The 26,359-nt window shown below is 34.9% G+C and overlaps 3 protein-coding genes across 6 annotated transcripts; 2 read left to right on the plus strand and 1 right to left on the minus strand.

Moving 5' to 3' along the window:
• Positions 1 to 1,011: 1,011 nt before the first annotated feature.
• LOC120634384 (upstream activation factor subunit spp27) lies at positions 1,012 to 4,717 on the minus strand. The gene is made up of 5 exons (XM_039904907.1): positions 4,585 to 4,717; positions 3,124 to 3,311; positions 2,561 to 2,680; positions 2,093 to 2,203; positions 1,012 to 1,740 (listed from the first exon to the last, which is right to left on the minus strand). Exons 1-5 carry the CDS (start codon positions 4,625 to 4,627, stop codon positions 1,477 to 1,479), a joined length of 726 nt encoding a protein of 241 aa, XP_039760841.1. The 5' UTR covers positions 4,628 to 4,717; the 3' UTR covers positions 1,012 to 1,476.
• A 1,463-nt stretch (positions 4,718 to 6,180) lies between these two features.
• On the plus strand, positions 6,181 to 14,464 carry LOC120634227 (nucleolar protein 14 homolog). Of its 2 annotated transcripts, XM_039904699.1 has the most exons (11): positions 6,181 to 6,458; positions 7,186 to 7,379; positions 8,235 to 8,323; positions 9,589 to 9,911; positions 10,055 to 10,197; positions 10,404 to 10,519; positions 10,666 to 11,645; positions 11,832 to 12,826; positions 13,042 to 13,197; positions 13,999 to 14,096; positions 14,221 to 14,464. In XM_039904699.1, exons 1-10 carry the CDS (start codon positions 6,264 to 6,266, stop codon positions 14,087 to 14,089), a joined length of 3,282 nt encoding a protein of 1,093 aa, XP_039760633.1. In that variant the 5' UTR covers positions 6,181 to 6,263; the 3' UTR covers positions 14,090 to 14,096; positions 14,221 to 14,464. The 2 variants fall into 2 exon arrangements, with proteins under 2 accessions (XP_039760633.1, XP_039760632.1); XM_039904698.1 differs by having other exon boundaries at positions 13,999 to 14,464.
• A 948-nt stretch (positions 14,465 to 15,412) lies between these two features.
• LOC120634318 (translocator protein) lies at positions 15,413 to 24,891 on the plus strand. 3 transcript variants are annotated; one of them, XM_039904818.1, is made up of 5 exons: positions 15,413 to 15,570; positions 20,001 to 20,254; positions 22,169 to 22,263; positions 23,300 to 23,481; positions 24,836 to 24,891. In XM_039904818.1, the coding sequence occupies exons 2-4, from the start codon at positions 20,020 to 20,022 to the stop codon at positions 23,477 to 23,479; spliced, it is 510 nt and encodes a 169-aa protein (XP_039760752.1). In that variant the 5' UTR covers positions 15,413 to 15,570; positions 20,001 to 20,019; the 3' UTR covers positions 23,480 to 23,481; positions 24,836 to 24,891. The 3 variants fall into 3 exon arrangements, with proteins under 3 accessions (XP_039760752.1, XP_039760753.1, XP_039760751.1); XM_039904819.1 differs by lacking the exon at positions 15,413 to 15,570 and adding an exon at positions 15,577 to 15,742; XM_039904817.1 differs by lacking the exon at positions 15,413 to 15,570 and adding an exon at positions 17,838 to 17,949.
• Positions 24,892 to 26,359: the final 1,468 nt, after the last annotated feature.

Here is a 26,359-nt window from a genome sequence, read left to right on the forward strand (position 1 = left end):
TTATACTCATTGCATTATTCAATGTAAAGTCAACATTTCCTGAAGATGCTCCGGTTTCGGAGCGAAACGTGCGTAGAGGGTACATTGTCGAAGATCTGTTTTGTGTGGAGTATAAGGATTCAAAATAATATAAACAACAAATAGAATCTTAAATGTTTAGTTTTAATCGTTTTGGGAAATTTAAATATGATAACTTGGCAGAACCGTAAAACCGCTTGTCCGTCGCGTACCTATAACCCGCGCAATTAAAGAATATATTTATAATAGACGGTCGATGTCGCGCTATCACCTTATAATTTTTTTATTTAATGACCTTCAACGAAGAACGGTTATTTTAAATTAAATTTAAAACTAGTTCAATATTCAAGTAGATTATTCGGAAATAAAAGTATGTTTATTGTTTGAAAGTCTTTTATTTACCTTACAACTATCCCTCTGGGTCTTGCATACCGATCATTAAATCTAGCGTCCTAGATTAAAAGCCTCCATAAAGAAAACACTCAGCAAATAATATATTAATAATATGCTTCTGAAAAAGGCTCGGACAACACGAGAACTTGCTAACGTTAGTTCAAATTCTAATGGATGCTTCTGTTTTTAACGTTAATGGTGTATTTATCACTATTTGGTTTTTTAAGAACCAATTTCATATGTGAAGCCTACACTTACCTTTAGAAAACGAATCGGAGTGGTGCAGTCCAAGCCTTAGACTAAATTAACACATAATTTTAAAGTTTGTTTTTGTCAGAATAAAAATAAAAATGGTTAGCTTAAATTCCGATATACTTAACGCGAAAGCCAAAAAATTTAGGAAAAAAATATATTTGTAAAACCAATAATAATATAATAAAATTGTTACATAAATTATAAAATAAATTTGGGTAACAATTTTATTTTAGAGTCATTCACCATTACAACCATTATTTTATGAACAAAAGAAATATTTTTTTAGATAAAATCTGAAACAATATGTCATAATATAAATAGTATAAGAATAACCAGCTGCCTAAATAATTTTATAATTATTTATTTTAATAACTCAAAATAAATTTAGATTTTACAAAACCTAACTTAATGAAATGAAGGTGTAACCTCTCACTTAAGATTAACACGAATTCATTCAACAAAGATATTGTGTCGACTTATCAATTTTTAAATCCACATTACTTAATTTATATATATTACATTTAAACGCTATAAAGACAAATACTTAATAGTACTTTCAATATTTATTTTATCTTTCATTATAATTAAATAGTTACCAATCCAAGTATCGGTTTCGACTAAAGATTGGTCAAAAAAAATTAAATTGACTAAGACCAAACCTGCGTAGCATGCTTTAATTAGTAAATCCCGTAAAAGAGGTTGTATAGAAACCGAAACTTGGTTACAGTCTCTTTTTAATTTTGTATTATAATTAAATATTGTATTACTTATTTTAGTCTTACATGTTACGATACACTAAAATTAGTCTATTTACTCGTCGAGAAAATGCGTTTTTAGATATTTCATCATTCCAAATGTACGGAATCTCTTCGTACCGATGACCTTGTAGAGAGCGTCGTCGCAAATGGCGAACTGTTTGTTGTTGGGGTCGTAAAGATTCTTCTCCTTGATGATCGTCCAGACGCGTTTGACTACTTCGTGGCGTGGCATCTCCTCCTGTCCCATTAGTTCAGCGAGAGCTGATGACAGTTTATACGCGCGGGTGTAGCCGCTGCCTTTCCCGCGACCACCAGCCTGCCATAGAATAGTATTTTTTACGATATCATAGATGATTTTAAATAAGTCACTATGCAAACGAATTTTCGTCGCCCTCTGGTGGCTTACGAATGTAGGATTTTATTACACAGGGTGCGAGATGAGGATAACTACATGCCTTTAGCCATGAAGTCTAAATGTGTGTACACACTAAGGCCTTGCGGCTTTATGCCGGCGGCGTTATTTTATAGAGAGTTGTCACTTCAGAGTTGCCGTTGAGACTTAATAATTATGGTAAATCTAATCTTTCGTTTACGAAGACAGTGTGGTATGCAACTGGTTTCGATGGATTAATCTGAAAAATAGAGAATGAGAAGTTAAAGTTCCTGACCTTCTTAGCCTTAGGAGCTTTCTCCTTCCTCTTTCCCCAATCGCTGTCGGAATCCTCTGATCCCTTCTTCTTCTTGCCCTTCTTTGGTGCAGGCTTCTTCTTTTTCTCTTCCTGTTTAATTAACAAATGTTCTTAAAACAAAACATCAGATAAGTTGAGTTAAGGTACAGAAGGCAAATGATTCAATGGCACTGTTGCGTATTTTTAAATAGGTTACTTGCAAAGTAGGTTCTTAGGACACCCGAGTCCTATATGAGTTTACTGAGAAAGGCGTCATTGGGCTTTGTTAACCATATACGTTCAAAACATTTTAAAATAGTATTCAAAATTCTTTGCATAAGAAAATGAACAAATATAAAAATAAAGAAATATACTGTTGTTTTCAGAAATTGAAACAAGTGAAATGAACTTAAAGATACGCAAATTCTGTGGTCTTGATATTTATATTACCAAACTACTTCTACTCGCCTCAGATTCGCTTTCATTGGTGCCATCTTCCTCATCTTCTTCAGTACTTTCTTTTCTGGTTTTCTTAGAGGCAGCCTTAGTGGGCGGAGCAGCTCTCTTGGCTGGCTTTTTTTCTGGTACCTGCAAGATAAAAACAATTCATAATTAACTCAAATATTATCTGTGGCTTATTAATAAGAGATAGGTATATGTTTTCGCACACTATTTTATTTGATTCTGGATCGATTGCAACATTACAAAGGCAAGTGCAGATTTCACAAGCGATCTCTTAGATAAGTTAAATGTCGTCAAATTAATAAAAAAAAACTATTTTCGTTTGACAGAACCGATTTTTTTAACGACTTATCGTATCGTATGGTGTTCGTTTTTAATATGCCTGCACCAATAGCTAAGAATGAACGAAAGCTTTTTACATCGAAAAAAGTGACCAAAAGAACAAATTGTAAGGAAAAGGTATATAAAGCGAACTTGAGACTTCGCATACCTACACCCTATCCAACCCATTTTTTACGCAAGTGTTCGATTTTGTGAATCTATACAATGAGCTACTGAAAGCTACCTACCTCTTCTTCTTCTTCCTCGTCCTCCTCTTCCTCTTCTTCTTCTTCAGACTCCTTACTGTTCACATAATCCATGACCAGCTGGTCGATTATCTTCTTCTTATCAGCTAAGTCGGTGTCAAACACCTTCTCCAGCTTCTGGATGACCTTCTTGGTGGAGGTCTCTGCCAGGTTTGCATTTTTGAGGATTTCTGGTGGTCAATATACCGAGTTAATTTAACTTACAAATTAATGCTATAAATCGCCCGAGCGTATTTCGTTGCAATGTTTCAAATAATAGATGATTTAAAGCAGCCATTTAAAGTCTTGTGGTTTATCGGGATACGTCGCATAAAAGTAAACCAGTGGGCAGAGTACAATAGGATGCTGTAAACAAAGAACTCAGTCTTCAAAAATCAGTACAACAATCCAAATCAACGAAAGTGTCTGTCTGTTTGTTTGATACCTATATTCAGCTCAGTAACTGCATCGATCTTTATGACATTATTATACTACTTTTACTATCTGGGAATACAAATTGTTCCTAAGGGTATCTTATTAGAAAGTGAAGTCGCGTTAACAGAGAAAAATATTATTATAATTCATTGACATAACTGCGTAAGTAACATCCCCTAAGTTAAAAATTTCAGTATTATTTTTATTCAATAATAGTACAAAAACATCATTAAGCCTGATTTACGATCAGTACATATAACTGATTATTTATATAAACTTAATTAGTTCTTGAATTTATGTCCTCACAATCACAATGACTGGTCACCCTAATACAATAATATATTGTTTACATTACAGTTCAAAAACAAAAATTGGGCAATGACAAAGAGTTTTTTTTTTATTGATTGTTCGAATTCAATAGGATTTATAGATTTATGACACAGAAATAAACATTTTAAAGAGAAAGAAATTAAATTCCCCGCCGAGACCCAATAAAAGCTATACGACGGCGTTTCCGAACGCATTCCGCGCAACATGGCGTCCAATAATAAATCGACAAAACATTCACAAATTAGCGAAACATAAATCGACCGAGCGTCTTCCGCCAAAATGTTTCAAATAATAGATGATCTAAACAAAGGTGCGCGTCTAACCAAGAACTTAAACATTTATTCCAGGCAGCCATTTAGGCGTCTCATACGTGGTGCATTAGGACGCGTCGCATAAAAATAAACCACCAGTGGGCAGACCTAAATAGGACGCTATAAATGAAGGAGTCAATCCAAGAAAAACCGCATACCATATGCAAACAACTTTTACTTGAAACATTTTCGTATTGATCCCATACTATCAGAGATATTCAAAATAAATGATTCGGGCAATCAAAGTTCCTTCGAACATTTTATAGGTGGCCATTACACGAGTCCCGGGCGAGATATGCTTTAGTGATTTTTCGTTTAATTCTTGACAAAAAATTGAGCACAGTTCGTAAATATGTAAATGTTTATAAAAGTATAATTGTTTACTTACTCGCGATTTCCTTTTCGAGATCTTCTTTGGTAACATCTGCCATTTTCTTAGAACAAGTAGATTTCGCCAGCGACACAAGGAAGAACGGCCACACAATAATATACCTACGCGCTAGATGCTACACGGCGTCCAAGCGAACATAGCCGAAAGTCACTTCGGCAATATGTTCGGTCTCTTTTCGTCGACGAATAATTTTAAAGATGCGTTCATTGTATGTAATAATAAAGTTTGTAAAGGTGAGCGTATATTATTATATAGTTTTTCCAGCGTTAAGCAATATAGTTTTAAGAGAACGAAGGAATAAAAATTAAAAGCTATTCCAATATTACTTACGGTTATTTTGAATGTGAAACATCTAATGCGGTCAGAACAGCTGTTCTTGTGGTGTAAGATTTATATTGCCTTTCATAGGATTATTAAATGAATAAAAACACAATATGATGTTTTTTAAAATAACCATATTTGTTTAGCTTGTTATACTTACTATCCTTACATGCCAATATTCTGTAAAATTGGATTTTGTTTTTCACATTACAGGTTAACTACTAGCTACCATTGCTTCCAGCTGTCTTTTGTAGTATTGTTTCTTTATTCTCGAAAGGCATGTAAAAAAACTGTTATTTTACAATAACACTAAACTTGACGGTTGCCAGGATTTAATTAAATGTACAGACACACACATAGTCAAGAGAATTTATGCCTTGAACAAATTTAAAAGTTAACAATCCTGAAAGGAATTTAAATGAAAATATCTTTAGTGAGCATTTACGTATTAAGATGAAAAAAATACTTTTACAAACTACTAGCCCTCAATACAAATCGCAGCGTTTTATCATTTCATATGGTAGTAAAAAATCTTACTTTTATAAATGCTTAGTATTTAGTCAGAGAGAAAAAAATTAAAAAACGGCGCTTGTCTTTAGAAGGTCCTGTTAAAATAGCAAAAATTATATCTAGGTATATTAAAATAGTCTTTTAAAGATTTTGATTATAACGTAATTTTTGGACTACAAAGTTGTAGTCAATCTGTTAATTTATATTATTCGCAATGTAAATACCGAAAATCTGTTAAGCATGAATATTTTGCGACACTTATGGTTCTTCGATAGTGTGCAATGAACTTATGCTAGTAGTAGTAGTAGTAGTAAAAGTATTTATGCTAAATTTGTTAAAACAAAAGCATTATAACCGAATTAAGTTATGCTAGCCTATGGCCTATGCACTATGTAGTATGTTCTTTGTGGGAGAGGATAGAGATCTGAGATTTAAGACCTGTCAATTTAGTTTAGAGATTTTAGTACAGCGAAATATTTATTAGCACCAATTTATTTTATAGTCTGGTCGCTTATTTTTATTTAAACATATTTTTAAGTGTAGATTAAAATGCTTTTAACGTATTAAAAGCTATATATAGGCATGAAAGTTAGTATAATAAGTTACTATACAAATGTTACTTTCGAGTATTTAGTTTGGTTTTACTAATAAATATTTATTTCTTTAAAGTACGTCTTAAATTGAATTGTAATTTGAACGCATTGAATTTGTAAATTTGTAAATGACACTTGACTTTGACAGAGCTGTCAAAGCCATGCGAAACTTTATTTGTTGACGATTGATATAACCTTAAAGTAATAGTATTTATTAATTTACTACGAGAATTATAATAAATGTTCTAAACAATGGCCAAAGTAAAAAACAAGAGGAACGCCGGAATGGCCGACAAAGTTCAAAACAAGAAAAAAGCGCAAGCCACTAAAACCACGTTAAATCCTTTCGAAGTTCATATAAATAGAGAAAAACTAAAGGTTCTTGGGAAAAAATCTAAACATGATAGAGGATTACCTGGGGTTTCGCGTGCGAAGGCAATACAAAAGGTAATTTTCTTTAATTTTCTATTTCTTTCATTGTGCACTCTTTGTAGAGTTTTTGTAACTGGTGGAATAATAAACAGGACTTGACGCCACATCTGTATCTTCACGTAAGTACTCCATCCTAGTTGCTTGGTCACTGTAATTACTTCACCATTATCAATGGGTGAACTTTCATGGTGGAAGGACACCTGGTTTTTTACCAAACCATGCGTATAAGAAATGTAATAATGTATAGTTATAAGTAGGGCTGTCCTGGCGGCCTCGCTAAAAAAGTACTTGCAGGCCCACTGCACCTGATCCTTTGTACTTTTGCCGAAAGGCAAAGTGTAACATTGCTATAGAGAAGCAAAGTCAAAAATCTCTTCTCAGATTTACATATTTTTATAAGGGTTAAAAAACTTACTATACTCGTATATTGTTATTATGTATTTTGTAAATTTTTGCCTTTTGTATACATTTATTTTGTGTTGTATAGAACACTAGGACCACATCCCAGTGGTCTGAAGCAAATATACAAATTAAAAAAAAAATTACCCTAACAAAAAACCAAATGGATGTACCAAATTATTTTAGCTTGTTATTCTTTGTGTCTATGAAAATAAGCTTAATTAGCTTTACTCCGCGAAAAATAAAGTATTAAGTATAAGTAGGGCATTTTTAGTGGCATATAGCAAATTAAGCTTAATTTTCCAGTAAAAATGTGTCTAATTTTGGAGTGACTTTCTAACAGAGAAAGAAGACCCTGGGTACTGAGATGAAGGTAATGCACAAGACAAACACATTCATTGATCGACGCATCGGGGAAAAAGACAACCAGATTTCTTCAGAAGACAGAATGGTGGCCAGATTTGCAGCTGAGCGGGCCAAACAGCATAACAAAAAGAGCATATACAACCTTGCCGATGATGAAATATTAACGCACAGGTATTATTAGTTATTTATTTATTTAGCAAAAACACAACCCGTGAAGACAATATAGTTGCCCAATTTGTCTCCAAAAGCAATAAAGATAATTCAACAAGTTCATATAATTACAAAAAAAAATTATAAATAGCTACATAAAATTTAGAATTACAAAATAGTAATAATAATAAAACAACTCAAATAAAAGCAATAACCAAAAATTAAAAAAGAATAGAAATTAAACATTTAAACATATAATTATTATTTAATAAATAAATAAAAATCAAAAAAACTAATTTATAAAAATGTTGCTAAATTTTTACAATATAAAAATAATAATTCGCTGATTAAAATATTATTGTTGTAGATTACCCATTTTAATATGTTGAGTCCCGTGCATTTGATGGCAAAGTATAGAGATTAATGGACCTAATCTGTTTGTTTTAAAGTTGAGTATAGGTTGTAACAATAAAGAATTTGTAAGACAAAACATAAACAAAAAGTGGATTCGACCTTTGGAATTTGGGAATTTATAATTTCTGAATTTGCTCTGGTCTGCCCTGGTGGTATATTGACCTACTAAACATGCATAATTGACAATTGCAACCTGTATTAAGACTTACTCAACTTGCATAAAGGACACTTGAAGTGGGAGCAGAGTGACCACTCGCTCTCAGCCCGGGTCTGTAAAAACCTGTTTTCGCTTCTCTAAAATTTGAAACCTAAACCAAGTAATTTGGCCCAGTACTCGGTTCGGCGTCAATGAAACTAAGTAAAACACGGTTCTCCGTTTCTCTGCGAAACCTGGTACTCTGTACATATCTAGTTAAAATTATTCCAATTTTCACAGTTAAATTTGGATTTGTAACTTCACAGGGGCCAAACACTGGAACAGATAGAAAAGTTTGATGATCCCAGGTCATCTGATGATGAAGATGAAGAAAAAAGATTTGGTGGTCTAGGAGGTATGCAATCTATCAATTAACTGTTCACCTGACATAAAAATCACAATATGTTTTATATTAATTTGATATTTACCCGCGATAAAAAGTAGGTTATTTGATATTCCAGTTCAGTTCAGTATTTCAGCAAAAATTGAATCCTCGGCTTATTCAAAATTGTTTTTATGATGTAGACAACCTATTTATCGAGTGGCGCAGTGGGCAGCGACCCTGCTTTCTGAGTCAAAGGCCGTGGGTTCGATTCCCACAACTGGAAAATGTTTGTGTGATGAGCATGAATGTTCTTCAGTGTCTGGGTGTTTATATGTATTTTATAAGTATTTATGTATATCATTCATAAAAATATTCATCAGTCATCTTAGTACTCATAACACAAGCTACGCTTACTTTGGGGCTAGATGGCGATGTGTGTATTGTCGTAGTATATTTATTTATTTATTTATTTAAATAGTAGACCTCAAGTATGTGATATAAAATCTTAATTATTAATAACATTGACAATTGACATCCAATCTTAATTCAACAACGCTTAACAGAATTACAAAATAATATAGAAAGATGCATAAGTATATTTCTTTCTCATAATCAAAAGGAGCCTATTTATTTTTCCATAAAAACTAATTTAAAGTTTAAGTTTTTACCTATGACAACCCTATTGATGGTAAAAAACTGACAAGTACCTACGCTACGCGACGCGTATCTAATAAAGTGACAGGAATCACATGATTTTAATTTTGCATGTGATGTCAGGGCTGTATCTGATTTCTTCAAAAACTAAGGTTTTCGGTTTCACACTCATAGACTTATCTATGAGAGGTACATAGTGTACTGTCTCTGAGACTTATCTCAGAGACAGTACACAATGTACCTCTCAAGCCTGTGAAGTATTATTTGGATTTCATATACACTTAGTATAACTGATTAATCTAATTGTAGATCGAAATTATTTCGTACATCAATTAAATAATTTACAAATTAAATGAAATGAAATTAAAATAAAGAAATAAACTTAGAAAGATATATGTAAAAAAAATAAATGACTTAAATTCAAAATAACAGGCACCTGAGGCTATAAACCGACGCCTCAAATTAAAAGACACAGGGCAGCATGTTGCAGGTCCGCCAATTATTACTGTAAAAAAAAAACTCACAGAGCACATCATCACGGCTGTACCAAAAAGATCATGTTGATCCGTAACACTGTTGCTGCTTAGCTTTACTATAGGAGTGTCTAAATGATCCCATATTTCTTTTTTTTCTTGTTGTAGATGATTTCGTATCAGAAGGCCATTTCGGTGGTGGAGTCTTATCAAAATCTGACTCGAGGGATGGAGCAAAATCCCATAAGGACTTAATAGAACAACTGATAGCAGAGTCAAAGAAGAGAAAGGCGGAGAAGCAGAAAGAGAAAGAACAAACCTTAGATTTAACTGAGAAGTTAGATTCAGAGTGGAAGGACTTGAAGCCTGTAGTGTTCAAATGTCAGAAAGAGAAAGAGGAGACACTGATAGATAAGTTGTTAAGTAAGGAGGAAAAGGGACAGGACTATGATAAAATGATGAGGGAGTTGAGGTTCGAGAAACGCGGAACGGTATGTTATTTTTCAACTAGTTGAGCTCTGTCGGTAACTTTGGTTCTTCCACGGATTTCCTAATTTTGATCACCCAGAAATATAGCGAGCTTAGCTTTCTCCATTCTGATTCTTATCAATAAAGTAAAACTTTCTAATGTTAGCCCTCAGATGGCCTCTTAAGCAAGGAAAAACAAGACGAAGAAGATAGGAAGAAGATAGAAGAGTTAGAAAGACAGAGACAGCAGAGGATGTTCTCAGAAGAAGAACTTGCTATGCCTAGGAGTGCCCCAACTTCAAAACATAGGTGAGTATTATATTATAGTATTTAGTTTGCAACGCCTACTTTAGTGTAAAAATTACGGACCCGACAGGATTTGAACCTGCGACTCTTTGGCAATCGCGGCCTGAGAGCTTTGACTACAAAGCTATGTCTCTCTGCCGCCGATGCCGAAATTAGCGTATGCTTTATCATATCATTCTAGAATAAATTACAAATGTTTCTGTTCGTAGGTCTGCAGATGATTTGGATGATAATTTTGTACTCGATGATGAAAAAGACTTTATGCTTGCGTACGATAAAGACGGCAAACCTTTGCTACCTGAACATGTACTTAAGGATTTTTCAGGTAGATATAAAATTTACTAAACCAGAACACATAAAGCTAAATAACACGCAAAAGTGAAGGATGCCATTGATCACACATTTTTAAAAGTGGTTACGAACTTATGACACTATTCGAGAGTCAATAATTATTAAAATTTAATATTGCAGTACCGAATGCTAAGAAGAAATTTGAAGATGGCATATCAGATAGCTCTGATGGTGAAGAAGAGACTGAAGAGGATTCTGATGATTCTGATGACGAATTAAGTAAAAAAGCAGAAGTTAATGAAGATGATGGGGACTGTGACAGTTCTTGTGATGATAGTGAATCGCCAAAAGAAGATCCTAATGAGAAAAAATGTAAAGGTTCCAGTATAATAGCTGACGTAAGTCATCAAGGCGATGACAATGATAGTTCAAGTAGTAACGAAAGTGGTGAAAATATAAGTGAAGATGTTAAAAATAAAGTGAATATAAAGAGAAGCGGCAGCGAATCGCAGAGTGAACCACCTGATGATGAAATGGATACAAAACAAAACATAAAAGCAGATAACGCTGTTAAAGTTCGTATTGAAAATAATAGAAACCCGTCGGTAAGCGATAAATTGGAAAAGGATACACCGAGTAGAAACGAGAAAGTTCTTAATTTAAAACGAAAACAGTTAGATAAAGATATGGAATGCGTTGCTAAAGATGAAACAAACTATAATGATCGCACTAGTGACATGAAGAAACCTAAAGTATCTGTTAATATAAATCCCAAAGACGATGATAATATCGTATTAAAAAAGGAAACATTTTATGAAAAACAAATGAAAATTGAAAAGAATAGTACAAAGTTTCTAGACAGTTTTAACGAATCATCGAAAAATTTAGAAGATGATGTAAATTGTAAAACCAAAATTGGTACAATATTTTCGAATAGAGATCAAAAGAGTTCAGTAGATGATAATGACGATGATGATAATGATGATGATGATGATGATGATGATGATGATCACTCGCAGAGTTCCGAAGAACATAAAAGTGATACTGATCAATTCAAAGATTTAAAAGAGTCTGATGTATCGAATGATGAATTAGAGGATTGCTGCGAAAGAATCGGATCATTCTTCGATTTTAGATCTGCTGAGGGAGATAATTTAAAGGTAAGATTGTAATTTTACTATATTATCATTTCTAAGTTAAAGCCTTAAAGAGTTACTAGCCAACTTAAATTTCAGTGTGTAGTATTGAACCGATTTCAAGCAAAGAATATTTTTGTGTTTAGTGTAAGAATTTTTTAATTTATGTATACCACATTGGCTATTCAAAATAACTGTATTTTTTTGCAGGAATTGTTAACAGGCAAAACACCTTCCCAACAATCGGCTGCTTTAGATAAACTAATAAAAAGCTACAACCCTAGCTTAGGCGAAGCCAACAAAGAACATTTGAGCCGATTGTACGCTCACCTTTTACAGTACACACACGACCTATTTTCGAATTTAAACACCGAATCCGATATAATTAAATCGTTTTTAGTTTTCGACAAAATAGTCCCTTATTTCTACGATCTAATACACGTGAATAAAGTTTCAACTAAAAAGTTCATAGTTGAATTATTAAAAGAGAAATACGATCAATTCAAGCGCAAGCCAAAAAGAGTACCAAACTTAGATACGCTAGTGTTTTTCAAATTAGTTTCTTTGTTATATCCTACATCAGACTTTAGACACCCTGTAACGACGCCGTCTTTGATTTTTATGACAGAAATTTTAGCTTTCTCCAGATTCAGAGATGCTTATTCCGTTTCTAGAGGTTTTTTCATAGTGAGTATAATTCTAGAATATACGGTTATGTCTAAAAGATTCGTGCCGGAAGCTTTGAACTTTTTACGCGGCATTTTTTATCTGTGCGCTAATACGTCTGTACTGAATCCCGTGCAAGTCGTCCCGCCGTTTCGATTGCATAGAGATGTCAAAATTTTAAATTTAGAACATGATTGTACAAAGATGGCCGTCGAAGAAAAAATGGCGGGAAAAGATTTGTTGCTAACAGACATAGATGATTCGTACAAAATACGATGTTTATTAACTTCTACTTTGATGTTAAAAGAGTTTTTTGATAATTACAATGATTTTGAAGCTTTGGCAGCCATATTTGAGCCACATATACAGTTATTAGGGCGGGTAGATCTTGAATTGTATCCAGTTAAAGTTGAGAGGAAGGTTTCGGAGATATTGCAGTATATGAAGCAGACGTTAGAGGTGAAGACATACACACAGATGGCTAAGGAGAAAGTGAGGCCGAAGGCTTTGAGACTGTATGAACCAGATATCCAGGAAGTGTAAGCATTATTACATTATTTGTATTCTATTTAACTTGTAGAAAGTCCTATATTGCAAAACTAAACTATAACTATTTTAGTAGTAAAATAGTAGTAGAGCTTTTTCTTACAGCTCGTTCGAGGAACTCCTACTCCTAAAAATGCTCCCTTGTGTGTGCGTGCGTGCGTGCGTGAATGGGTGCTTGCGTGTGTGATATTCTATCTATCTTCTACAGATTTACTGGCAGCAAGAGCTCCAGGATGTCCAGAGAGAATGCAGATAGAGCTCGTTTAGAAGGCAAATATAAGAAGGAGATGAAGGGAGCGCTGCGAGAGATAAGAAGAGATAAGGCGTACATCGCCTCTGTAAAGATACGACAGAAGATCCATGGGTGAGGTTTAGTTTTATACAAGCTGCGCCCCGCGGTGCTTACCGCGGTTAATAAGTCTAGTCTAGTCTAGTCTAATCTCTACTAAAGGCCTTTGCAGTGGATAGTAGTAGTAGCACAGAGGATGCTGCTGCCCTTCTCAGTGATACAACCTTAGTCGCCTCGTACGGCATCTCCTCATCCTCGTACGGGTGATGACAACTGTATTCTGGCCTGCCGGGCACCATACGATGAAACTGATGTTCGACGTTAAGATTTTGATAATAATGACGATATTTTTTAAGTGATAAATACAAAAAAAAACGGTTAGAAAATAATAAAAAAAAAACTTTTTGGCACCCTAAGTATAAAAAATCAAACCAAATTCTTCATTCAAATGAGCCTATCGTATGCAGTTATGAAGCATGCGTTGTCGTCAGTCCTGCGTGAAACTGCAGTATAGTTACCTATGAAAATTGTGTATTTAATAATCAATAATATCTTGGAACTCGGAACCGTTAATGTTCCGAAATTGCAACTGACTCGAAAATCACAGACTGAAAACTGCCAAATGACGTCTGAAAGTTGTCACATGTCAAATGTCACTTGTCATAGATCATTGTCTTGTCTAGGTTTTGTCACTATTGTCCAAATGACGCCATCTAGCGTTGAGTGTGGTGAACGTGACAACTACGCTCGCCTTTTTATGAGGCTCATAGAATTGGTTTTAGAGCATTGTCCCGCTACTAAATATTTTTTTTTCAATATTGTTAAATGGTGGAGAAACACACGGATTTTAAATATAAACGTTGTTTCCTTTTTCAGCGACAACATAAGGAAAGAGAAAGTGAAACAAATCTACAAGGACGCGTCCATCCAGCAGGGTGAACTGAACAAACTGAAGCGCGTCAAGTGAATGAAGTGTATTTATTGCAATGTATAAGCCGTGCCAATAAATAATCTTTACATGGTTTAAAATAAAGTAGCTCCCCCTGTCTGTAAGCTCAGATCTTTTAAACTACGCAAGAGATTTCAATTCAGTTTTCAGCATTTCAAGATTCAAGAGGAAGGTTTATATTTCGTAATGTAGCATATTATACTAGAGAAGTTGGACACGGTAGCGTGCAAGCAATCAACTGTACCGTCCCGCAAATTTTACTGCGAATACTGTGCGAATAAGATAGCACCACATCAACTGCCTTTTATAGATATTTTCTTTAATGGTGCTGGTGTGGTGGATTATGTTACACTGTTCAATACAATATTATAAACAATAAATAATGTTTTATTATTTCAGTAATCATTGATTTTGCAAACCGAGGCCTTATTAATAAACAATTAAAGTGGCATAACGCCGGAATAGATAAGTGTTTTTTGACTTTCTGACATTTGTGCTGTTGTTTGTATCCTCTTTGATTGTTACTATTATATCAAAGGGTATATATTATTCGTGGTCCGTGAGTATGTATGTATTACACGTCATGAGTATTGTATTTTGAGTATATGTTTGCATTTATATGGGTTTCTTTTTTGTTCTAGACCACCTTAATTAACTTTTTTTACTACCTATGAAAGCCTCGTCGATTCGGCGCGGAAGTCGGAATTCCGCTTGGCAAGTCGTATTAAATGAAACCAATTTTTTTTGATAGTTATTTATTCAAATACAAGGTATTTAACGAAAACTACGCCCCCCAAACAGGCAATAATATTGGCAATATTATTCGTCTGTGGGGCAGAATATAGACGTATGAGCGGGCAGTCTTACTTTATCTTTAGAATTGTACGTACCTACCTTAAGTACAATATTTATAAACATATTCATAAAGTGCAACTTATCATCTATTAAAACTCAAATTCGTCCGAACTTCTTCAAACAGCTCTCTCGGTTAGATTAGCGGCTCTTTCACTAGAATCTTCAAAGTCCACTTTACTTTAACGTCATAGCGTTTCGATACTCGCAGTATCGAAACGCTATGACGTGTAGCTAATCTACTTGCCGAATCACGATTGCGAGCGTGCAAAACATAGGAGGGTACTCATAAATTTAAAGTTTCGTTTTAGCTTTATTTTGTACACTTTACCCAAATACCTATTTTAAGTTTGTACTTTTGAAATAATTTTATATACATTTTTTTAAATTATTATTTCCCAAAATTACGAGAACAAATAAATTTTTCATAAATTGGAACGTATGCAGTCACGGTATCTGATTGTTACCCGACCAAATTGTATAGATATATTTTCGTGTGACGTTATCAGATCTTTTCGTCTTTTTAGTTTACCACCGTAATACACAAGCCGGTGATTTCACTCATTGTAAATTTTCCCATTTTTCACAAGTTTTTTTCAATAGACCGTATTTTTACCGTGAGATCTTCTTTGAAAGTTGACAAGTTGGTAAGTTACAAGTTACATTTATCTTATAAAATTTGTCTTGATTTCCATGACTTGGGATTCTATTACGAAAAGATCGTGATCTTAGTTTCAAGAGGTGTTATTTCCTAGTTATTTGTTTAAATATTACATCACCGCTACAAAGTCCTTTAGAATTCGTCAATGTCTGCTATAGGTACGTAATTTTACATGTTTAATTATTATGCAAGGATTATTCGACTTATTTCTATTACCTTTCTCAAGGATCTGCACTGTCACGTAGCTGACATCTCATGAACACTCTTTGCTATTGCTGGCTTCCTGGTACCTTTAAATCATGAGTAAAGCTCATCGGCTCAAGAACTCTCTACTTTGGGTTGCATCATTATTTACCGTCAGGTGTCATTTCAGTGTATCGCTGAACTAGCTAAAATATAAGCTGTTTTGCAAAGTTTTGGCGTAATTTCCTTGATCAAACCAAAAGTTGCAAGACATTGTGTTTTCGGCCAATAAATGTTCAATACCAGCACATTGTATAGAAGATAAATAGTAGTGCAATGCCTTTGATCTGGTGTTAAATGCTTAAAGCGCCTAAACAACGTTGCAACACTGTATGGCGGCCTTACTGCTGCCAGCAGACTTATCACACAATTTCTCTGTCAAGGCACCTTCAACAGACCCCTGTACAATTATACTTACTCTTTGGTACCAGTGTGGTGCACACCTGTGACTTGAAAAGGACACTTAGCATCTGTATTGATTATTAATACCATCCCTTCGCTACTTCCCTATCCCTACTAATATTATAAATGTGAATGAAAGTTTGTTTGTTCATGCTTTCACGCAAAAACTGCTTAACCAATCCTCATGAAACTTTGTACATATATTCTTGGAAGTGTTAGAAGTAATATAGAATACTTTTTATACCAACATTAAGCTTGGTTCCTTTGGGAAAGGGGATGAAAGTGTTTGACGATTTTACACCATAACTCTGACAAATTACAACCGATTTAAATTATTATTTTTGTACTATAGAGGTTATAATGTGTTTAATTTTGCCCAATCTGTGGTTGGAGATAGAGGACAGAACTCCTCAGCAGACAGCAGCAAACCCCTCAATTCAGGCTTAGCGATACTGAATACCTTAAATTCTTATAGAACTAAATTAAATGCCACTTGAAAAAACAAAATCTAACGCAGACAAAGTTGCGGGCAACAGATAGTCATATATATGACAAGCTAATATAATATACTAGTGGTAGCTTAGGAACTTTTTCACAACTTTTGATTGGTAAATTTTACCATAAGTAGGTAGATTTCAGAATATAGTTTCAATTATCTACCATGTTGCATAACTTGCTCATTGTTTGACTGCTAAAGCTGGTAGTGTTGATGTTACATAGCCTTTAACATACATTAAGGAAACGTTACATAGCCTTTAACATACATTAAGAAGTAGTAGGCAGCCCAGATCTGTCATAGATGATGAATCTATGACAGATCTGGGCTGCCGATTGGGACAGTGGGCAGCGACCCTGCTTTCTAGGTCTAAAGCTGTGGGTTTGATTCCCACAACTGGAAAATGTTTGTGTGATGAGCATGAATGTTTTTCAGTGTCTGGGTGTTTATATCTATATTATAAGTATTTATGTATATTATTCATAAAAATATTCATCAGTTATCTTAGTCGCATAACACAAGCTAAGCTTACACTGGGGCTAGATGGCGATGTGTGTTATGTTGTAGTATATTTATTTATTTATTCATCTGCAGTCCATTAATGTCCCACTTGCTGGGCCCTGGCCTCTTCACTGATAGGAGAGATGGTTTTAGAGCATAGATCCACCAAGCTGCTCCAATGTGGGTTGGTAGGCTAAGAAATAGGTTATTGAATAAAAAAAACATTATTCAATTCCCACTGGTAGTTTAGATACATAGTATAAAAAGCAACATATGTGAAAAACAGAGCAACAAGTTGGCAAAGTCTTTTTCTAATACACTTTCAATAAAGAGCTGTTGTGTGTACTGAGTAGCAATTAATGTATATTGTTCATTTTCTTGCTAAAAATGAAGAATGCATTTTCCAAATATAAAAAAAAATCACATGGCATTATACCTTCTCATCATTGATTGGTTGATGTTCTGTGTAGAAATGGGTGCAAATTTTATTCCATTACATTGATAAGTGTTTTTAGTTAAATAAAATGAAGTCAGTTTATGTTGTTTTGGAATTCATCATTATCTAATAATGATAAGATTAAAAACTTAGCGAATGACTTATATTGTCTTGTGGTCTTTGGCAATAAATAGTGATTAGTGGCAGTGTTATAATACAGTATAGTTTAGTTTTATACAGCCTTTATAGAAAATGAACAGTTTAAAGGAATACTTCAATTTTACAGGGTAAATTTTGATTAGATACCATCATCATAATAATATTCTATAGCAATATAAACATATTAGTTGTGCCCCAGGGTTTCACATAGAGAAGCCATGTGCTGTCTTTAATGTCAACCTCTGTTAACATCAATAGGCTTTCAATGCCTCTGCAGACTTTAAGCCTCTCTCAAGAAGATGGTTTACACATAACAACTGGGCAGATGGTTTGTTAATCACAGTAGATGTTCGACAACCTCGGCAAGAGGTGTGGTTATGACAACTGTATTCTGAACTTCTGCGACCAGATGCCATACATCATCTCTGTTATGGGAGAGCTATATTAAGGGTCTAGATATGCCAATAATAAAATACAGATTTTTTGTGACCTTGGACCTTGAAATTTAATAGTTGCGTATACCCTATCATATGTAGGTTTTGAGACAACTTTCAGGGTGTCAATATACAAGTATTTACAGACTTACAGCTGGGTATCTCGAATTCCGAGGTGAACTTACTATAATTACTCGACTACAATGCGGCATCATTTTAATGATAATAACTGGTATCGATGGCTTAACATTCTTTATCAGAAACCATCTCCTTCTTCTTCTCTCTGGGCAGTTTCCGCAAGTAAGCGCTTCGCTTGTTGTACGTAGAAATTTCGAAGAATCCCAGCATACCGCCCAGGTTGCTGAGGACTTCTGGGATAGTGGCTGGTGATCCTAGGTAGATCTCGTGTTGCTCTGTCACGCCCGTGCACTCCAGCATCACGTGCGTAGGTGTTTCATCTGTCTCCATATACATGCTCTGCAAAGAGGGCTGTCGGTGACACCTATAATGGAAAGATGTCTGTTTAAGGAGCTATGCCCTGTTATGAGTTCCACCACCTTCCTAAGTTCAGAAACCATGTGAAAGCTATCATTACCTTCCTTCAAACTGCACGTCGGTTGAGTTGGTTATAGCCTGAGGTAAAATAGAACATGGCAGATCTTAAGAAGCTACTTCTGTGGCCTAGAAACAACTGCAATATTATTATAAATGTTCTCAAGTGTAAGGTCCACCAAGACACTTGACATTGGGTAATCTGTGTAAAGCCAGAAGCGGGAAAAAGTCCACCAATCTAGTAATATGTTAATAATGAATTCTCTAATTATATTCAAGGTTTGATTAAAAGTTTGTATTTGGCTATCTTTTATTAACTGAACAGATTTTGATCATAAATTCTAATACAAAGAAATACCAGGAGAAAATAATTTCAACACCGATGATGTAATCTTAGTGTCTTTTAATACATACATGTAGTTTTATTGCGCAATGTTCTAGTAAATTCTGTATGATATTACATACATGTAGTTTTATTGCGCAATGTTCTAGTAAATTCTGTATGATATTACATACATGTAGTTTTATTCCGCAATGTTCTAGTAAATTCTGTATGATATTACATGCAAATAGTATCTGAGATAACTGTGTAACTGATCACCATAAATGCCTGATATGATGTCACTTAGTTACATAACAGGCAAAAGTCAAATGATTATAGATAATCTTAAAAGATAATGTAGCTACTATAAATAAACAGCAATGTTATTTTATACTAAGGCCTATTTAAATGTCTAGGGCCTGGAAACAACAAATAAACATTAATTGAATTTGACGGCCGAGTGGCGCAGTGGGCAGCGACCCTGCTTTCTGAGTCCTAGGCCGTGGGTTCGATTCCCACAGCTGTAAAATGTTTGTGTGATGAATGTTTTTCAGTGTCTGGGTGTTTATATGTATTTTATAAGCATTTATGTATATTATTCATAAAAATATTCTTCTGTCATCTTAGTACTCATAACACAAGCTTTCTTAATTTGGGTCTAGATGGCGATGTGTGCATTGTCGTAGTATATTTATTTATTATATAAAAAAAAAAACATATGTCGGAATAGTTATGCCAACATTATGTTTAGCTCAACTTGCTATAAGCCGCAAAGATTATAGCAAATTGAGCTTTATGTTATAGTACATTGGGGATACTGCAAAGTAAGGCCTGCTTCTATGCAATATATAAATTAATTATTTTCTTACAGTTTAACCGGTGACATAACAATGGCAAACTGGGCAGCTATCGGCTCCATAGTCCTACCTAACACAGGAGGCTGGCTCAACGGAATATACTTTGCTGGACAAATCCGGAAGGATAATGAGAAGACCTGGTACGATGACCTGAAGAAGCCTTCCTGGACCCCTCCTAAGTGGGTGTTTGGGCCTGCCTGGACTGTGCTGTACTGTGGAATGGGCTACGCTTCCTACTTAGTGTATGAGGAATGCGGGGGATTTACTGGTAAGATTGTAATCTTGCTTTTTTTTTTCTTACACTGTGTAGCCACTTTACTTCGGAAACAGGCAAGAACGAGCGAAAAAATTGCCGTGTTAAGTATGTCCAGCTGAGTACCCCATGTACGCGCTGGTAAGATGGGAACTACAAGGTAAGGACAATTTAAGTGACCTAGAAGACCTTGCAAACCTCTATATAGGGGATATCCTGAGGTTCACAAAAGAGACTGGTAGGTTTCAGGGGGGGATGCTGCCGGGACACCAGTAAACCTGTGTCTCGAACATGGGGAACAGGGTGGAATAGTCCTTACAGAGGACTGATCACCCGTCTTGCAATGGCAGGCGTCCCCTGTCCCCTCAATAAATAAATAAAAAAAATAATGTCCAGCAATCTGTAGATGTTTAGGTGCGGTAAAGGTGCCATGCTTCGAAGGGACAAGAATAATTAGTTTTTTCGTGGGTGGTCTTTTTGGGGCCTTGGGTTATGAAGATCTGGATGAGGCGAGGTGGTTACAATTGTATTCAGATATGCTGTCACCACACTGAACTATGCAGTTTATTTAAAAGGGGGGAAAAAACCTTTTGGCTACCAGATGGATGCCTGACTCCATTAAGTATGTTGCCCAGAGGCCGGGCCTACAGACTAAAAAACCTAATCCATAAATAAAAAAATCCCGACCCTACTCAATTATCTAGGGATTGTTGTTTCATCTGGAAGATGCTGTCCATTTAGGTCTCTTTTGCCTGTCCCCACTTTAATCCTTTTCTCGTATCATCTCCGCGCATGAATCCCACAGCTGTTCTCTTGCCAGCATCCGGGGAATGAGTAATTGCTGTGTTTGGGTTTCTATCTCCATGGACTGTCTGTCGTTGGTTATCGAATAATGTACATTTTAACATTGCGTTCTCCGGTGTGTTTTCATCGGCGCAACACGGACACTGCACTGTTCAAGGTTTTTTTTTAAATATTTATAGACAAGCGCTTGACTGCAATCACACCTGATGGTTACTTATGATGCAGCCTTAAGTGGAGCGCGCATGCCTAGATGATGCCTATACATTCTTGATTTCAAGGTACTCTTATTGTAGCTACTACGGAAAATGGAAGCTGGAAGGGCATTCTAGATCCTTGCGGTGCGAATCAGAAACAAAGATGCAAAGAGCTTCGTTCGCGTCCGCGGTATATCAACCACGTAGGGATACAGATTCTTACGGTGCCCCGCGGTTCGATGGTAGAAAGGTGAGGGGGGAAGTAGATCAAACAGTACTTGAGCTCACTCTCGGAAATATCTTAATATATATAAATCTCCTGTCACGATGTTTGTCCGCGATGGACTCCTAAACTACTAAACCGATTTTAAATTAAGTTGGCACACCGTAAGCAGTCTGGTCCAACTTAAGAGATAGGATAGCTTAGATCTTTAATTATAGTCGCAATTTTATTTTATTGCAAATTTTTTGTCTATAAATAATATGGTATTTATATACTACTATACTCCTTTAAGGCTTAGCGATACTGAATACTTTAAAAGCAAAATCAAACGCAGACGAAGTCGCGGGCAACAGCTAGTATCTTATAGAATAATGAAACGCAGCCAACCTTGCTCTACCATCGAACTGCGAGGTACCGAAAGAATCTGCACCGTTACGTGGTTGAAATACCATCAACACGTACGAAGCGTTTTGCTTCTTCTTTTCTGATCCGCACCGCAAAGGCCTGGAATGCCCTCCCATCTTCCGTCTTCCCCGATACCTATATACTGGGTACCTTCAAATCAAGAGTGAATAGGTACCTTCTAGGCAAGCGCGCTTCATCTTAGGCTGCATCACCACTTACCATCAGGTGTGATTGCAGTCAAGCACTTGTAAAAATTAAAAAAAAAAAAAAAACGATGTACCACTGCTAAATTTGCATTTTCAGATGAAGCAGTTCTGCCTCTCTCTTTATACGGTGGTCAACTCCTGCTCAACTGGGCGTGGACTCCGCTGTTCTTTGGCCTTAAGGACTTCAAACTGGTAACTATAGGGCCCTTTTTAAGAAGAATAAAAATATATTTATTTGCGAAAAACAAGCTCTTTTTATCGATTACGTAGTCCTTTATACTATAGTAGGACTTTTCTATAAGCTTACGTTTAATACAAACTTTGAACTTTTTTCCAAGATGTCAATGGGTAGTTTATTGTGGATTGTATGCAATTTCCCTTAAACGTATTACGAATTTAATGTAACCTAGTATATTGCACTGTAAGTTTATTATTACTTCTAATGTTCAAATTATTGCAGTCACATTTTTTCTTTAATCATCACAGTTCTAAATTACTTAAAAGCCAGTATCCAATACAATGAGGCGTTAACATCGATCTTGGTGGCGCGAGATAACCCGTGTAAGTTAAAAGCAGAGTGCTCTAGACACGAGTGGGTTTGTCGGACGTCTCTTGAGCTACACTGGCTGAAGTGTTATCTTTCTTACTGAAGGCGATGATTAGCTTATCAAATCGCTAAAATATTTATGAATAACAAAACAAACACCTTATAAGAACATGGTGATATTTTCATATATTGATTTAGCTTTTGAGCTCAAATTTCTAAACTATACCTACTGTACTAAACTATGAAATATAGAAAAATCATTGTTATTTATTTTATTATTTATTTATATAAAATATATTTTAATAAATAATAAATAATTTGACGGCCGATTGGCGCAGCGGGCAGCGACCCTGCTTTTTGAGTCCAAGGCCGTGGGTTCGATTCCCACAATTGGAAAATGTTCTGTGATGAGCATGAATGTTTTTCAGTGTCTGGGTGTTTATAGGTATATTATAAGTATTTATGGATATTATACAAAAAAATATTCATCAGTCATCTTAGTACCCATAACACCAGCTACGCTTACTTTGGGGCCCAGATGACAATGTGTGTATTGTCGTAGTATATTTATTTATTATTTATTTATTTAAAAAAAAACTTATATCAGTCGTTTACTCAAAGGCTATTTGGCTAGATTTTATAAGTTTACATTAAAAAAACCCTATTTTATTTCCAAAACAGGCTTTCATAGAAATCGCAGTATTGGGAGGCGCTGCCGTAGCAACTACAGCCAGTTTCATGCAAGTCAACAAGACAGCTGGTTCGCTCTTGTTGCCATATCTCGCCTGGTTGGCCTACGCGAGCTCCATCTCATACTACGTGTGGAGGAACAACCCCAAGATTGAGGACAAGAAGCAATAAACGTGAGTCTCTGTCTATTTATGTCAGCCTGGTACTTTAAATATCGTTGACCTTGGAAAACGTGTAAATATGATAAGTTTTTTTTTTGTTATAAATAGTGGACAAATCAGATTCAGATTGTGACCACCACCGTCCATAACCGTCTGGGTCACTTGATGGGTAATGACCACCGCCCAATTTAGCCGCAACTTTCAGCACGGCGTGGGTAAACCAACCAAACGTGCCACTTCATCAGTTGCACTATATATAATATTTAGGGAGCCTAAATATGACCGAAATTTCTCTCTTTCCTCTTACATTAAAGAAGGGATTGGCCACAATAACGTGGGAGATATAGAGATTGTAGATACTGCAGGTACCAGTAGCAACGCTGCTGACATATCTTTACTGCGCAAACTGTCAAAGAACCAGTTTCTTTGACAGTTTGGACAGCTAGCGTGTTTGGCGCCATATTGCTGCAGTACCCAGCAGAGCCTAAAGATGTAGTTCTATCTCTAAATTAAAGGCTTATTATTTTCGGCTCGTATACATAAGTCAGGGAGAGCATTATGAATGCAATTGAAAACAACAGATGCTCTAAAGTGTCCGAGAGATGTTTGTGTAATGTACAAAGCCAGTAGACGCGATGAAGACAAACAATGCTAGTCCTATTTCTTCCACACCTGTGGTGAGTTTGAGAATTTCTATGGACAGTTCCACTCCATATAGAACATACGGCTTTTGAGGATTTAGCCAAAGATCCTAGAGCTAAATTGACCCAACTCTATACCGAAGATATCTGACCTCAGCCTATAAGAGATTAGTGTGGCTATAATACGGCTTAAAAACAGGCAACAAAAAACGAATAGGTGGGGGTGCACTGTTTAAAAAATACATACGAATAACTACATATTAATACATAAACCAGACTACACAAATACAACAATAATATTGATAAATATACTAATACTAAAGTATCATAAATACTTAAATATGAGTTAGAGTGGATAAATAAATAAAAGTCGTCTTTAGTAAGCGAGATAATGAATTAACAGCATTTTTAAATATGCCCAGTGACCTCGACTGTCTTATAGTCATTGGGAATGCATTCCACAATTCAGTAGCTTTAACAGTGAACAAATGCTTGTAAAATTTTCGTTTTATGGTTTCGTTTTTTTTCGTTTTTTCATTTTAAAAGAAATGTAAACTTCTCCTTAAGATAAGAAGGAGTCTGAGGAAAAAAAATAAGAAGATTGAAGAAGTTATAAATTACACTTATATTGTACCTATTTTAGCGCAGTTTAGTATTCATTGTATGTCATTTAAAAGTTAACACCATAGTTTTCCTTCAGATATTAATAAAGCTTTTTTTTACAGGTGCAGTACATAGAATCGTGAATGCACAAAAGCCTTCACCACTTCAGCTTAACACTTAAAAGCACATACTTAATGTATAGTCGAAGAGCAAGTCTATAGATGTTCTTAGTGAATAAGGTTGTTGGTGTTAATTGTATTAAACTTATTTTTCTTTATAATTAGTTATGTTATTATGTTGCAATATTTCTGTGTATTTTTGCAATGTTGTCTATACAAACTGCAGAAACTACCGTTAAAAATTTACTTATTGTTGAATTTAAAGAAAAATCACATAGTTTTTTTTTGTTTGTATCGAGATATGTTTCTATACCAAAACATTAAAATTAAGAGCAACGACTTAGTGATTAGTATTAAAAAGTAGATAATAATAGTAGTGATAAATACGAATAAGTATACAAGTGTCCTTTTTTCTTATCACAAATAACAATAATTTTTATAACTATTCGTTTAAAATGCTTCGCGGATCGTAGTTGAAATAATCTTCAGATGATGCGGGTACACGTTATCATAAAAGAGTAAAATCAATCTTAAGTACTTAAATATTTTACATAACATCACGCCTTTTAGATGTGAATAGTTAACTACTATTGTTGATATTTATCCGTTCAGCATTTCAAACGTTTATATGGGCATTCCTTGACTGTTGCATTTATGAGAGTATTTTTGTATCTATCTCTTGGTCTATAGGCTATCTTGTTTTTGTCTTTTCGAATATTTATTGTATATTATGTTAGATAATAAATATTAATTATTAAAAATAACATTGTTTTATTTTTCGTAATCTTTCCACTTTCCAGCCTATATTAATACCTCGTAGAAAAAGCCTCCCCGCTCCCTAGGGGAACTAAAGTTTAAGGACATTTACTTTAATTAAAATTAACATAAATAAATGTTATATAGCTTAATAATATGTTATCTAGCAGGGGTCTAGTCCCACAATGAGAAGGGTTTAAGGCCTTAGCCCACCACGCTTGCCCAGTTCAGATTGGTGGAGTCCACACGCCTTTGAGAAAGTTATGAAGAACTCTCAGGCATGCACGTTTCCTCAAGACACCAGCACGGCTAGCATGGGCAGAAGACAATTATCTCCCCGGGAAAGGATAAAGCTGTGGGAGAAGATACTTTCTTCAACAGCTATATCAATTCTCAGAGCATTGGCGCACAATTGGAAATAATATCCAAATTAAATATGTGTATTAATAAACGGGGATAAACCTCTATTTATTTATTTTTATTTATTTAACTTTTTATTTGTAAACCACTATGAAGTAAGGTAAAAAAAAAAACAATAGAAATACAAAGGCAGAAGAAGAATACAAAAGGCGGACTTTTCGCTTAGTAGCGATCTCTGCCAGGCAACCTTTGGATTAGGACAAGATGAGCGAGAGCGGACAGGTGGTGTAAAATTATTATAAACCTACATTCAAATAGCTAAATACAAATACATAAACAAAATTGCACAATTTTTTTGAAAAATATAATAAATAAATATAAAAATTCAATCATACATAAATACTTAAGTAC

This window comes from Pararge aegeria, chromosome 23 (genome assembly GCF_905163445.1).
Source record: "Pararge aegeria chromosome 23, ilParAegt1.1, whole genome shotgun sequence".
Lineage (NCBI taxonomy): Eukaryota > Metazoa > Arthropoda > Insecta > Lepidoptera > Nymphalidae > Pararge > Pararge aegeria.

Excerpts from the sequence above, each read along its gene's own strand:
- LOC120634384 (XM_039904907.1), bottom strand. The coding sequence starts at position 4,627 with ATGGCAGATGTTACCAAAGAAGATCTCGAAAAGGAAATCGCGA. Across the intron at positions 3,312-4,584 it reads TCTCGAAAAGGAAATCGCGA|AAATCCTCAAAAATGCAAAC; the intron begins GTAAGTAAACAA and ends ATTGACCACCAG. Across the intron at positions 2,681-3,123 it reads ACGAGGAAGAAGAAGAAGAG|GTACCAGAAAAAAAGCCAGC; the intron begins GTAGGTAGCTTT and ends TTTATCTTGCAG.
- LOC120634227 (XM_039904698.1), top strand. The coding sequence starts at position 6,264 with ATGGCCAAAGTAAAAAACAAGAGGAACGCCGGAATGGCCGACAAAGTT. Across the intron at positions 10,520-10,665 it reads TGTACTTAAGGATTTTTCAG|TACCGAATGCTAAGAAGAAA; the intron begins GTAGATATAAAA and ends TTAATATTGCAG. Across the intron at positions 12,827-13,041 it reads GAACCAGATATCCAGGAAGT|ATTTACTGGCAGCAAGAGCT; the intron begins GTAAGCATTATT and ends TATCTTCTACAG.
- LOC120634318 (XM_039904817.1), top strand. The coding sequence starts at position 17,915 with ATGAACAGTTTAAAGGAATACTTCAATTTTACAGG. Across the intron at positions 17,950-20,000 it reads GAATACTTCAATTTTACAGG|TTTAACCGGTGACATAACAA; the intron begins GTAAATTTTGAT and ends ATTTTCTTACAG. Across the intron at positions 22,264-23,299 it reads GCCTTAAGGACTTCAAACTG|GCTTTCATAGAAATCGCAGT; the intron begins GTAACTATAGGG and ends TTTCCAAAACAG.